Genomic DNA, 13,353 nt, shown 5'->3' with positions numbered 1-13,353 from the left:
AAAATTGAGGAGTCAGGAAAGGCCTTCCTTTATGAGGTAGGATTTTTAGCTGGGACTTCAAAGGACTCCAGGGAGGTCAGTAGTTACAGTAGAGGGGGAAACAGTTCCAGAGAAAATTACCAGAATTCCAGGGAGGAAATGGAAAGACTGGAAAAAGGTGGGTGGGAGCAAAATTATGAAAGGCTCTGAAGGCCAAAGAGCTATTTGTATTGGATCTTAGAAGTAACGAAATTACTGGCGGGGGGGGGGGTTAAGGTGTATGACACGATCAGACCTGTACTTTAGGAAAATCACTGGGCTGAATGGAGGATGGATTGCAGGGTGGAGAGACCTGAGACACTTTCCTCCCCTCCCAGTGTTATTAAGATGAGCAAATGAGATCTTTGCAAAGTGCTTGGTTAATAGCACAGGGCTTAGAAGACACTCAATGAATGCTTATTTCCTTCCTAAGGTTACCCTCCAGCTATAAAAACTTGTAGTTCTGAAATAAGGTTTTCCATCACAGCTAGGCTTTGTATAACAGATATTCATGACTTTTTCTGTAAAGTATCAGAATTCCTGCTTTTTGGGATTAGCTGCTTCCCCCAGTTGAGTCTCTTCGAGTTCTAAGTCCAATTATCACCAGTTTTTTCTTTTCAGAGGGGCTGTAGGTCCAGGTTCAGTCTGGCATAAAGGGTCCTAGGATATATGGAAAGGTGTGATTAACTCTATAATGTTAACCTCAGAAATTGTGGAATATAGTGTCTTGTATATCCTATGTAATGGACATAGATCGGTTGAATGAACATCCCTCCTCCTTTAATAACCATTATGGATCCATATCTATATATAATTTTAGAGGTGAGGGAAGTAAGGTACACAGACCTTGAGGGGCTTGTCACAACTGGAAGGTGTCTTGAGTTGGAAGCCAATCCAACCCTGAATTTCAAATCCAGCAGTCTTTTCTGTTGTACTTTTGTTTAAATGATGTCATCTGGCTTCCTCTTTGTCTACTTAATTGATCCTCCCCTTCAAGTGGACCAGTTTCTCTAGAGGATTGTTGTGTTTGCAGTGTGTTCAATGATCTCATCCTTTATTATAGATTCTACCTTTTTTCCCAGGAGTTGAGATTCACCCTCCCAAATGCAAAGAAAAGAAATAAAGCCTGGTCCAGGCCCAGAAGGCAATTCAACAGCTTAGTTTATTAAGTGAATATGCTAAAGGTGCCCTACAAGTCAATTGCCTGATCTTCCCCTCTCATCTTTCAACCAGACAAATGGCTTTGTTTTATTTTAGTGGGGGGAGAAAGGTGGGGGGAGGGGACACTTAATATTTACAAGCTTCATTTTAATACTGTCCAGAGTCCTAGGAAAATGACCTTTAGTACAGATGGTAGGGAAGGAGATATAAGGGAAGCTGAAAGTGCTCCAGTAGAGAGGATGGGTTGAAAACCAGTTGAATGAGATGGGCAAAGGCAGCTTCCTTCTGGGGGCTGACAGGGATTATCACAGAAATTTTATGAGAACAGAACTAGGGTCTGTGGCAAAGAACTGGGGTGGCACATATTGAATGGACATGGTGACAAGTAGAGATGTGAGGTAATGCTGCCCGCTCCTATTGCTTCAGGAAGAGATATGTGTGTTGTCCTAAATCCAGTACTTGGGAATGGATTAGGCCGGGCTGTCTTTCAACTTTGCTCGTTAGACAGTACTGGTCAAACATAACACACCAGTTCTGAGAAGCTGGTGAAACAGCAGACTGATGTTAGGCCTCCCTCTTGGCTGCTCCAAGGGTCATTTCTTCCAAAGAATAAGTCCTTCCTCTTTGGGTTGATCCTTCCACCACCAACAGATTACATGAGAAGATAATAGAAGTGTTGAACTTTGGTGAAGACCCACCAGGTGGAATGGATCCCTTCTGAAGGTGCAGGATTCCTGCCCCTCCGAATCTCAGTTCAAATCCCTTGGTGATGACAGTGTATAAGCAGGAACACACACATATCCACTCTCACACTGAGAGCAAAAAGGAGTGAACCAGGTTAACAGCTGAGTGGTACAGATAGCATCCCTATGATGGGATAAAGGCTTTAAGTGATCATTGTGTTTGGTATGTGACAATTTGGTTTCTCTGGCCCCAGTTGATGGATGTATGGATATCAATTGTTCCATTGCCACAGACTGCCCTCTACCCCAGGAAACCATAGTATGTCTGCCCACCCCCTCCCCCCACCGGCTGGAGGATGGTGTGAACAAAGCTGACATGTGAAAAGTTGAGGGCAAGGAGGGAGGCAGCTGAAGTCCTGGGACTGGACAGAGCAGGCAGCTAACTTGGGGAGCCAGGCTATCCAGCTACTCTTAAAGCTTCAGCCCCATTTTTGTCACCTACCTCTGTAGTTAATAAGGTGATGTTGATTGAACACAGAGACAAGGAAACTTCCCTCTGACCCCTTGCTCCTTCCAAAGATACATTATCTGAATTTATCCTGGAGTTTCAGGTTGCTCACCAAGCCCTTGAGGCTGGGAAAGGAACCTTGACTGGCTTCAGTGCAGCTCCTAGGACAAGTTAGTATAAGTAATAGGAAACAGAAGGTTCCTAACTAAGCCTTTGCTCAAGAGTTAGAACCAAATTCACGCCCTGAAGTGTAGCACCAGTTACGCTATGGAATAATACCATCCTTGGTAGATCTCCCAACACTTCATCGTGTCCATCAGATCAGCCAATGTTTCTCCCTTGGGAGGTAGATCTGGCAGAGGTTCTCCCCATATCACAGGTGGGGGAACAGGCACAGAGCGGTGAAGCAACCTATCCAGATCACCCAGTGAGCTCTGACCTCTGGACTGAGGCCCTTCTAGAACCTCATAATGTCTTCTAGGAAGACAAGAGGTTATGAGTTGGGCACTGCCCACTGTGAGCATCCAAGACTCATCACTTTCCCATCCAGAATTGTCTGTTAGACTGATAGCAGTCTAACACAATCAACCTTTTTCAGTCTGCAAACTTTCCAGGATGTAGTTTCACTCTCAAAATACGTTTGAATGTTCCATCCAATAACGGGCAAGTATCTGATGGCCAGCTGAACATTAGCTCTCGCATTCACTAAAACCACTCTATCAATGCTTGCTTTAATCTCTGGCTACAGATTGGGTAAGAGAGGTTCTATTCACTCTTGTCCTTGCTGAATGGGAAACAAGCCTGTCCCTTTATCATATTCATTCTGTTAAAATGGAGACGCAGAACTGGGAGCATCTTTGGAGGGCAGCCCCTAATTTCAGGGGCCAGGTTTGGAGGATCCCTGTGTAAGTATCCCCTCCTCTTATTTCTATAAGGCTGAAGCATCCAGTGTTGTGTGGAAAGGGAAATGAGGATGAATCACTTCTTGAGTTTTAGTCCCAATTCCAGATGTAGGTTGCAGATATACATATCAAGTCTTATAATATTGGCATTGCAGGGGGGAAAGGGGGAGTTGTTCAGTTGGAGCTACCCCATAAATCTGTGCAAATTGGGTCAACCTGGGTCTATTACAGCCTTTTAGAGTTGGCTCCTCCCTTAATAAGAGCCTTCTTGGCAAAAGAAAACATTGTCTCAACTCCCCATATGAGATGTTAAAGATGCAACCCCAAACAATGATTAGCTCCAGGCTGGGAGATAGCTTTGAGTATAGGGCCAAGGCTCCCGGCAATTTGTCATATGGTCCTTTGAAATGGTGGCCATGAATGAATTTGACTGAATGGCCTGCTGTGGAACGACTGAAGAGGTGTCACGAAGGGGAGTGGAATGAATTTTCCAGGATTCTGAATTTAAATTTTCCTTTTATAGATTCAGCAAATAAGGAATTGATACTGCTCAAATCCTTCCCCCCGTGGGACCAGAGTTAATAGAATAAATGGAATCCATATGCTCGGCTACTTGCATAATGTGTATCGATCTACTTGCTTGATATATTCTTTTCTTTCCAGAATCACAAAACATTCAAGCTAGAAAGAACCCTAGAAATCATCTAGTCCAACCCCCTCATTTTACAGAGATAACTAACAAAACTAGGAAGCAGGAAGGGGCTTGCCCTAGGTCTCTTGTAGATTGAGCCTACACTGTATTCTGTGAGGACTGGTTCTTGCAAAAACGGCTGGAAAACAGTTTTGCAAAGAGCACCTGTTTCTGGAACCCAGAATTCCATTGGGAAAGAGGTTACATGCTCTTTTCAATGGAAATACTTCAACTGGAAACCTTAGTTCTTAGACTAAACTAAACAATAAACATCGTCCGTCCTTCCAAGGGGGCTCTAGACTGAAATATTTGAAGGTGTCTGTTCAAAGAGCCCTACCTCTGTAACTATACAATGAGCCTATAGATCAGTCTTTTTCAAAGCCAAGGATGAGGGAGACAGAGCAACAAATGTGGTACACCCTGGCTCGAGAAGTATTCAATCTTCCTCTGGTTAATGTGGCTTCACTGATTGCTAGCTGTTCCATGGCATCTGTAGGAAATAAGTTGTGACCTCAGCCCAGTTCCCAGTGGGTGAGTCACCACCATACAAAGCCACAGTTCAATTAGCAAAAACAGCCAAAAATCTTGTCATTTTGATTTTCTGCCTTCTTCCCTCTCCTGCATCTGACCCTCCTCACATCCATCATATGGCACAGTATAGGTTGCTACTTCTAATAACTGATTTCTTGCATCTCTACTGCAGATCTTTAGCCCAGTAGCAAACTGAAGCTAGCCAAACAGGGAAACGACTCCCTCAGTCATCTTGCTAATTGTTTGGACCTTTCACATCCATTCACAGAATTTCAGCTACAAAGGATTTCAAATTTGATATAATCTAACCCATAACTTAAAAAGGAATCTCCTCTATTGCTTCCCTTGAAAGATGGTCATCCAACCTCTTGTTGAAGAACTCTGTTGATGGGACACCCCCACTACCTTCTGACACAGGTCAATTCACTAATGGACAGTTCTAAAAGTTAGGAAATGTTTCCTTACACACCAAACTTAACATTTTCCTCTTTGAAATGTCCACATGTCTCTTAGATCTGTTTTCTGGGACTAAACAGAAACCAGTCAGTTCTCTGGACTTATCAAATACATTCTTCCCAGAGTTTTGACTTGGCTAAAGTCCAGGAGGCAGTCCATGAAACTCAAATTTTACTTCTTAGAGAAAATACTGGGTAACCTTAAGGGGTGTTACCCTTTCCCCTAAAGTAGCCTTCTGGGATAATCCTGCAATTTTGTATTTTTCACCAAAAAATCATTTAAAAAACCAAACAAACAGATGGTTCTGTACCCTAAACTATCCCACACAAACAGTTGGATCTGCTCTCAACAATCCTTTTAAAGTGCGGTTTTACAATAGAAAAGAGCTTGCCCTTGAAGCTCACGGGACCCTCGCTTTCTAATCCTTCTCCAGGACTCTCCTCTCTAGTTCTCCTTTTTCTGCCATCTCTATCTGTATTCTTTGGTCCCTCCTGTGGCTCAGTTTCTGAGAGGGTTGGTGCTAAGGAGGATGCTTAACCATCCTGCTCGTTTTCTAGTCACAGATGGATCTTTCTCCACCCAGCTAGCTATCTTCGTCACAGGCCATGTTAGAGGTGAGGCAAGAGATAAGGCTCAGTGTAATGCCTATCCCCACTCCTCAATGGATTGTAGTGTCATCCACCTGCTAAAAGCACAATCAGCTTTTCTCTGGATGTTTCTTAAAGTCTTGACTTCCTGCCAGGGACACTACACTGCAACCCTCCCCTATGTCAGTCACCTCATGACTATGGGGGTAAGTCCATACTAGCTAAGGGAGAAAAAAAAAAAGAGTCACCTGTAGTTTCTTGTTCTTAAAAAAAGAGATCAAAGCCAGAGTGACAAAACAGATATGCATCTGTCTTCTTTCCTATCCTCTCAACCCAGTCAGCTCTCAGTGATAAGGTCTACCAGGGGACATCAAGGGAGTGGTATCAACGTCAGCCCTAGGCTTCCCTATTAAATAAGGTGCATTTCTCTCATTGTCTCAGATCCCTCTCAGTCTCATCCCCAAGCTAGTTTACATAATACAGACAAAGCTCAGCAAATTAGTCATTACTGAATTACTGGGTTGCATTAATTACAGGCATTTGGCCCTGCCACCAACAGCTCTTCCGCATCTGGTGGGTTCTCTGCCTGCTCCCTCTCTGGCCCTCCCCAGGGCTTCCCCCTATCTGGAAGTCTCCTTCCCATAATGCTGACAAGCTGTAATTCATCTATATGATGTTTATAACTGGTTATTAGTGCTGGATATGCAAGAAGAAGCATGCAGCAGAGAAATCTGAATTAAGGCTTGGCTAGAAGGTGGCTTTACACTTGGGCAAGGGAGGTGGCAGTCCCAGCCAGGGTGTCTTGTTCTCCTTGGGACCTAGAAGGTGATGTGTGTGCCAGAGGGACCAGAGGGGCAGCACTCTGCATTTTAAGAGTCCCTTGCCCAGAAGAAGGTCGTTCATCATGCTCCCTGCCCCCAACTTTCTGGATTTTCCTCAAAATGACCTCTGTCTCTCTGGACTTAGTTGCTCTAGAGCCCTTGTGATGTTTCCTCTCATTGCATTCCTCTTATTGTTCTTTCCTAGGTTCCAAAGCATTAGTCTCTTCTTCTCTGCCCCAGTTCCCCATGCCTACTCCTACCATTTATTTCTTCTCAAGGAAAGTCATCCCCTCATGGTGGGGGAGAGCCATCAAGGATATCATCATATAATAGAAAAGGGGAGCCTTCCATATCTAGCTTTGGACTCTTTCCCACAGTACTCTAGGCCTTGTGTGTGTATGTTGGGGAGGGGGGAAAGTCATTCCCATCTTCCAGGAAAGAAAGTTTTTTGGCAACAGGACTGTGATCAGAGATGTAGAGGAAGAAGGAAACCCTCATCAGACATGAAGCCAGAAGTTCCATTCTGAGGATGACTGGTTAGTCTAGGACCCTGATCCAATCTCCATTCCTATCCCACCACCAGGCCCAAGTCTGAGCCACTGATCTTTGAAAACTAAATTTCTCTTGTACTTGGCTGAGTATGAATAAGAAGCAGCTTGTTGAATTTAGTTCTTTGTACATGGGATATCTTCCACAACAGTGCAGCTTGTTGCCATGAAGGTTTTAGAGTAGGGAGGCCTAAGCAGGCGAGGTTTGGAGAGATGAAGACAGGGAGATCTGGAGAGAGGCCAGATGAGGTTCTATTCCCCCTGGAGGCTGATAGTTTTCTCTACAGCTTTGTCGGTTGTGGCTGATACCACCATGGGACTGGGGACATAATTGAAGGGGGTAACTCGGGCAGCCCGGCTGGGTGAGCTGTGGCGGCTGGAGGGGAAGCCCCCTGCTGGGGCTGTCAGCCCCTCATGGGCAAAGGAGATGGCGGCAGCCACCTTGGAGCTCAGCCCGTCCACCTCACTGCCAATGAAGGGGGTCTGCACCCCACTGGCTGGGCCACTAACTGCATTCTTGGGTGGTTCCCGATTCTCCAGGGTTGGTGAGGTGCTGGAGTTGGTTTTAGAGGTTGAGAAGTCTTCGGTCTGGACCACAGCATCACTGGTCTTCCTTTGGGGACCTGGACTATCCTCCTGGATTGTGCCAACAAGAGGCAAGGCAGTAGAAGGGAGCGTGCTCTTGAGGATGTGGGGTATGTCTTCATCCCTAATCCTCCGCCATGTACCCTTGGTGGCTGTTGACTGTGCATCATGGCTCTCCCCTGCACCTACCTGGGGGAGAGGTTTGGTCTCTCCATCACTCCTTCTTCTCCCACCCCCAGCCTCAGCCCCCTGTGGAAGGGCGGGGGCTGGACTACTGGACCTCTTGACAACATTGATGTGGGGAGATGAGGAATAGCGTTTGAATGGTTCAGGTGGGGGTGTAGCTATCTTGACAGGTAAGCGGGAAGGACTCTCTGAGCTGGTCCGGCGGGGTAGGCGGTCCCCTGATGAGGCTCTGGGACTAGGCTGGGATCCAGCTTTGGCTGATTTGAGCTCTTCACAACGAGAAGAACAGAGGAAGACCGCGGGAACACCGGGTCGACTTCGGCGAGGTGAATTGTTCTGTGAAAGAGGAGCTGTGGCCTCAGAGCGGTGTCTCAGGAGGAGATTGGAAGATTCCTTGATGAAGGTCAGCTGTCGCAGGAAGCCAGACCGATCGGACTCACTGCCACTGGATCGGGTGGAGGCCACACGGACTAGATTGAGCCTGCCACCTGCCTTTCCTCCAGCACCCTGCTCCCCTGGGACAGGCATGTTGTTTCTCACTGGGAACGTCTTCCTTACTGGCTTCTGCATGAATGGAATCCGAACGGGAGATTTCTGGGTTTTGTGTTGTCTGGAGAGCAGAGCCTTTACTGGAGCCTTGGGTTGGGGGCTGTGGGTGACTGCTTTCCCCCCAGTTGCTGGCACTGGCTTGTTTATCTGGGAAGAGGGCGGGGACTTTTTGGATGATGGCTGGGATGGAGTGGAAGTTTGAGAGGAGCCAGAGGAGGGTGTCTTAGCCATCCGGGCGGGTGGTGTAGCACTCCTCTTGGGGAGTGTCAACTCTGCCATCTCTGAGATTTTCCCTGGCCGATGTAGGCTCCGGGATCTCTGCTGACTGGGAGTGAGGGGTTTGGCAGGGGCCTCCATCTTGGGCACAGTTTTCTTTGGAGGAGATCGAGGCTTGGGGGTACCCTTGGCCAGGGTGGGCATGTAGATGACTGTTCGACCACGGAACACTGCTGGCAAACTGGACACGGGTTTCTGGGAACCGGTTGACTTTTCTGGGCCCCGAGACACCCGGCGGTTGAGGGTTCGGGTCTCCCCTCCTTTCTTGCATTCATCTGAAGTCTTTTTTGGTTCCTTCTTTTCCACCTCTCCTCCAGTCTCCTTCCCCCTTCGCTTTTGCTCCTCCCTCCCAAGGGTAAGCTGTAGGGTGGACCCCACTGACAAACCAGATACAAAGGAGAGGATTGAGTCAGATTCAGACGAGGGTTCTCTGGAAAAGGATGTAGCCGCTGCTGCTGCCTGGTGTAACCATGTCACAATTGAATTGGCACCATCTTGAATAGCCTGCCATTCTACACTGTCCAGATCTGAGGCTCGGTCAGAGCCCACCTCCTCACCTATCTCCCTCCGTAACTCGGCCTTTCGCTCCTTGCTGCCGGCTGCCTTAGGGACCCCTTGCTTGGGTTTGCGCTCAGCCTTACGGTGCCGGGCAGTGTGGCGTTGTCTCTTGGGCATGGCAGAGCCAATACACCTTTGTAGCAGATCTTCATCTGAGTTGAGGCTCGGGGAGCTGGGAGAACTGTCCCGACCAGGGGCTGGTGGTTGGGGCTTGGTATGTACAGACTTGCGGGCCTGCAAGTGGGGCAGGCCCCCTTTGCCCTGTGGCTTCCCTCCATCCTTATCTGAAAGGTCCAGGTCACTGAGCGAACTCACAGAGGAGCTTAAGGAGTAGCAGGGCGGTGTCTCATCGGCAATCAGTTTGTGCTGGGATTTGGGGGGCACTCGGGGCCGTATGGAGGATGTTGGCACCACTTTGGACTTGGACTCTGTTTCTTTCTTGCCCACCCGATGCTCCTTCTTTGGAGCCCTGGCTCCTGCTGGCACCTTCCGGATTGGGGCCTCAGGAGCATCATCAGAATCATTCTCATAGAAACAATAAACTGCCTCTTCAGTGGGTGTAGTGTGACAGAGTGACTGGAAGGCAACATCCCCATGACCCCCATTTGGATGTGCACCATCCCCCCTGGAACGACCATCCCTCTCAGAGTGGGCACTTCTGGGCCGGTTAACAGGCAGGTCTAGATTGGGCAGGTTTTTGAGAGAACCTCGGTTAGACTCGGAGCCCCTGCTTGGGAGTGGGAGGCTCGCACCTGCTGCCCTGTGTTTGTAGGTAGATGCCATCTTGGTTGGTGTAGAATGACTAGAGGTGACCCGCCGAGAGACTGGTTCCCTTCGCTCAGCCCGCTGCCCCTGGCTGTCCTTGGTCGGATACTGAAGGGTCTCATCGCTGAGGGAGGTAGCACTGGAGAAGTTGACTGGAGTGCCCTCTGCTGAGTCTGTGAAAGAATCCTCATCTTTATATGGACTGCGGGAAGGCCGAGGGGTCCTGGCTGCCAAGCTGGGGTGGGCATGTGCAGGCACCAGCATGTAGACAGGAACGTGTAGGCCCTTCTTTCCTGGAGGCAGACCCGGTACCAAGGCTGTCTTGACCTTCCTGAAGCGAGAAGGCATTGCTGAGCTGATACATTCCTTCAGGATCTCCAGGTCATCCTCAGAGTGGGTCTCCAAGCGGGGCCGGCCCCCATGGGGTCCATCCATCCGTTCTTCCCGCCTAGGCTCCTCCCGCTTTTCATGGCCAGCAAAGTGAAGTCCGCCTCCGCGCTCAGGGAAAGGGGGCAGGAGTTTGAGTTCCACATCCTTCTGTACATAATGCTCGTGGAGGGGCAGTGCGCTGAGGCTGGAGGCACAGGAGAAGTTCTCATCTGGCTTCTCCACTGTGAAGTAGATGGTGCTGTCGAGGTCTGGGGGTAACTGAAAGCGTTCCTTGAAGTCGGTGATGTCCATGAATTTCTTGACATTGTTCTCCCACTGCAGGTTGAACTGACTGGTCTCCCTTTCTGGAAGGGGGGTCTTGCTCCGGCTGGGGGGCATGGTCTGCCCTGGGCTGTCAGGAAGTTCGCTGGGACTCACTGTGCCACTCACCATCTCACTACAGGGGTCACTCTGGATTGAGCTGGCGATGGAGGGGCTTTCAAAACTGCCCAGGGAGCTGACTGAGCTGCAGCGGCTCATGACCAGAGGGGTCTCCTGGATGTAATTCTCAGAAGAACTGGAGGGTGTCATGTCTTCTTGTCGGGAGGGGGAGACGGCCTCATCCCTCTGGACCTGGGACAAGAAAGTTTGGTCACCCCGTGGGGAAGGGATAGCCACAGGTAGAGAGGCAGGCCCCCGAGGCCTCCAATCCTCCACCCCATCTTCCTCTCCTTCCCCGGGCCCGGGCTCCTCGAGGATCTCCAGGGAAGAGTCACTGTCCAGCTCATTGTCTTCACTGCGGCTTCTCACATCCATGCCATGGTCGGCCGAGGAGAGGGAAGATAGGGAGCTGCAGCGGGAGAAGCAGATAGGGGTGTCTTCTACAGAATACTTCTGTAACGTTTCTGTTGCTGGAGCTGGTGGGGCTGCGGCTGTCAGCTTCTCAGGGATCTTGCTCAGACCCTCAGTGCCTTTCAGGGTCCCTGTGGGCAGCCAAGCCTGCTTCCTGGCCATTGAGCCACCCCCATTGCTGGGAAAGGGAACAGCACCCACCTTGGCCATCCCCTCTAGCAGAGGCACGTGTTGATAGGAGGGTGACAGTTTGATGGTGTGCACATGGGAGTCCATGGCCAGCTTGCCCTCCTTCTCTTTGGGCCACTCTGACTCCTTCCTCAGGGCCCACTCCCCAGGGAATATAGATGACTTCTGTAGCCCATCCTGGGTTTCTAGCCCCTGTAGGAGAGCAGACTCTTGAGATGGCGGCTCTCTCCTGTCCGGCTGGGTAGCTACGATGTTCTTGAGGTCCAACCGGCTGGGGCGTTGCTGGTACCTCTGAAGCTCCTCTCGATAGTCGGCAAATGAGGCCCTTGGGGAGGGTTTCATGTGTTCTCGGGGGCAGTAGCCATCACTGGTACTGCTGCTGTTCAAGCTGTCATTGGACAGACTGGTGTAAGCCGCCTTCAGCCTTAGGAGGGGATGGGCCCTCCCCATCCCTTCCCTTCTCCCTGCCTCAGGAAGCCGGCAGGGTGAGCAAGACTGGGCCCTAGCCTCCCGGACCTCCCCAGGCCCCGAGGGCCAATCCAGCCCATGGTCACCCGAGCTGAGGCTAAAGCTGTCCTCTGAGGAAGTGTGCAGAGCTGAGATGTCCTCCACCAGCTTATCAATCTTGGCCACGGCCACAGACAGTTTGGTGGCCAGTTTCTCAGCTGCTGCTGCCGTGCCATCCATCACCCCCTTCTTGGCATCCAGACTGCCCCTGCCGCTGCTGCCATCTTCCTTCTCTGCTTCTGGCCCTCGACGTGTGGCTGGCATGCGGGGTAAGGCCTGGCCCTGCAGGAAGGAACTGTTGAGGAACATGGAGAGGACGGAAGGATTGCCCACCTCTACCCCAGGGGCCAGGGCTGGCACATCCTCATCGTCAAAACAACCGGAATCAGAGGCATAGTCCTTGACCAGACTGTCCAGGTGGCGCAGTGGGGGCTTCTTGGTAACCTGACCCTTCAGGCTTTGCTTCTCCATTGTGTCCAGAGCTTCTGCCAGGTGCCTGGCATCCAGCTCGGCTTCTAGGGCCTTCTGCTTGCGTACATAGAGACTAGGCATGCAAGAACCTGGGGAGATGACAGCTGCAGTGTCCTTGTATTTGAGGGGTCGGTGGGTGAGTAGGTTGCGCAGGGCGGCTGCGCTGCCCATCGCTATCATCTTGTGCTTGGAGTGGATCAGATTCCTCAACATGCTCACGGCTCCCAGGTCCCAGAGCAGCTCCTGGTCACGGGGACTTCTGGCCGACAGGTTCCACAAGGTCCCACAGGCATTACTCACGATGGTCAGGCTGTGGGACCTCAGGTGTTGGAGCAGAGTCTGAAGGCAGTTGTGGTCCCGCAGCACCTGCCTGGAGGGAGGAGAGAAGGGAGGGACCCCATTAAACACTTCCCCAGTTTCAGGTTTGTGGGGAGTTCATAAGGGTCGAGGAGGGAGAGGGGCTGCAGAGAACTCTCCAAATAGGTCTTCCTGGAGTCCTAGCACAGGCTCCTTTTTGGGGGACTCTCTTGTTAGAATTTTCCAGGTTTCTGTATGACCTTGACCTTGCGCTCTGAGCCTCAGGTATTTTATCTGTCAAATAAAGCTGGACTGGATGACCTCCAGATACTATGATGACCATGTGGTGTCTTAGAAGAGAGGGGAGGAAAGCCCTTTGTAAAGCTTAAAGCTCAGTTCAAATGTGAACTAGCAGCAGTAATAGTAGGAGGAAGAGGAGCCTGACCTTTTCTGCTTGGTCCCAGGGAATGGTACAATGAGTCAAATTTATCAGGAGGCAGATTATCCCAAAACAAAATGGTTTGAGTCTGAAGACAGGGATCACATCTTTTCACTGGAGGTCTCCAGAATAGACAGGCCCTCATGGGGGATGTTTGTCAAGGGGGACCCGGCCCAGGAATGAGTTGGGCTGGCTGTCCTTCAGCCCAGTGACCCTTATGACAAGATCACTAGACAGTCATGGATTGGGAACCAGACTGAACCAGAAGAGGGGTTTCCCCACTAAAGAGAATAAATTAAATATTTCTTTTTTTTTTTTAAGTTTTTTTGTAAGGCAATGGGGTTAAGTGGCTTGCCCAAGGCCATACAGCTAGGCAATCATTAAGTGTCTGAGGCCAGATTTGA

At 49.9% G+C, this 13,353-nt stretch overlaps 1 protein-coding gene across 1 annotated transcript in view; it reads right to left on the bottom strand.

Annotated features, from left to right (window-relative positions):
• Positions 1-1,114: 1,114 nt before the first annotated feature.
• The window catches only part of APC2 (APC regulator of WNT signaling pathway 2), a 47,534-nt gene continuing 35,295 nt past the window's right edge, over positions 1,115-13,353 (bottom strand). Inside the window, exon 15 of the mRNA XM_074204576.1 lies at positions 1,115-12,583. Within this exon, the coding sequence (XP_074060677.1) occupies positions 7,159-12,583 (5,425 nt within the window). The 3' untranslated portion in view covers positions 1,115-7,158. The remainder of the gene's footprint in view (positions 12,584-13,353) is intronic.

Source organism: Macrotis lagotis, chromosome X (assembly GCF_037893015.1).
Source record: "Macrotis lagotis isolate mMagLag1 chromosome X, bilby.v1.9.chrom.fasta, whole genome shotgun sequence".
NCBI classification, from domain to species: Eukaryota; Metazoa; Chordata; class Mammalia; order Peramelemorphia; family Peramelidae; genus Macrotis; species Macrotis lagotis.
Note: the sequence above shows the minus strand (reverse complement) of the source record. Positions and strands in the feature narration are given on the sequence as shown.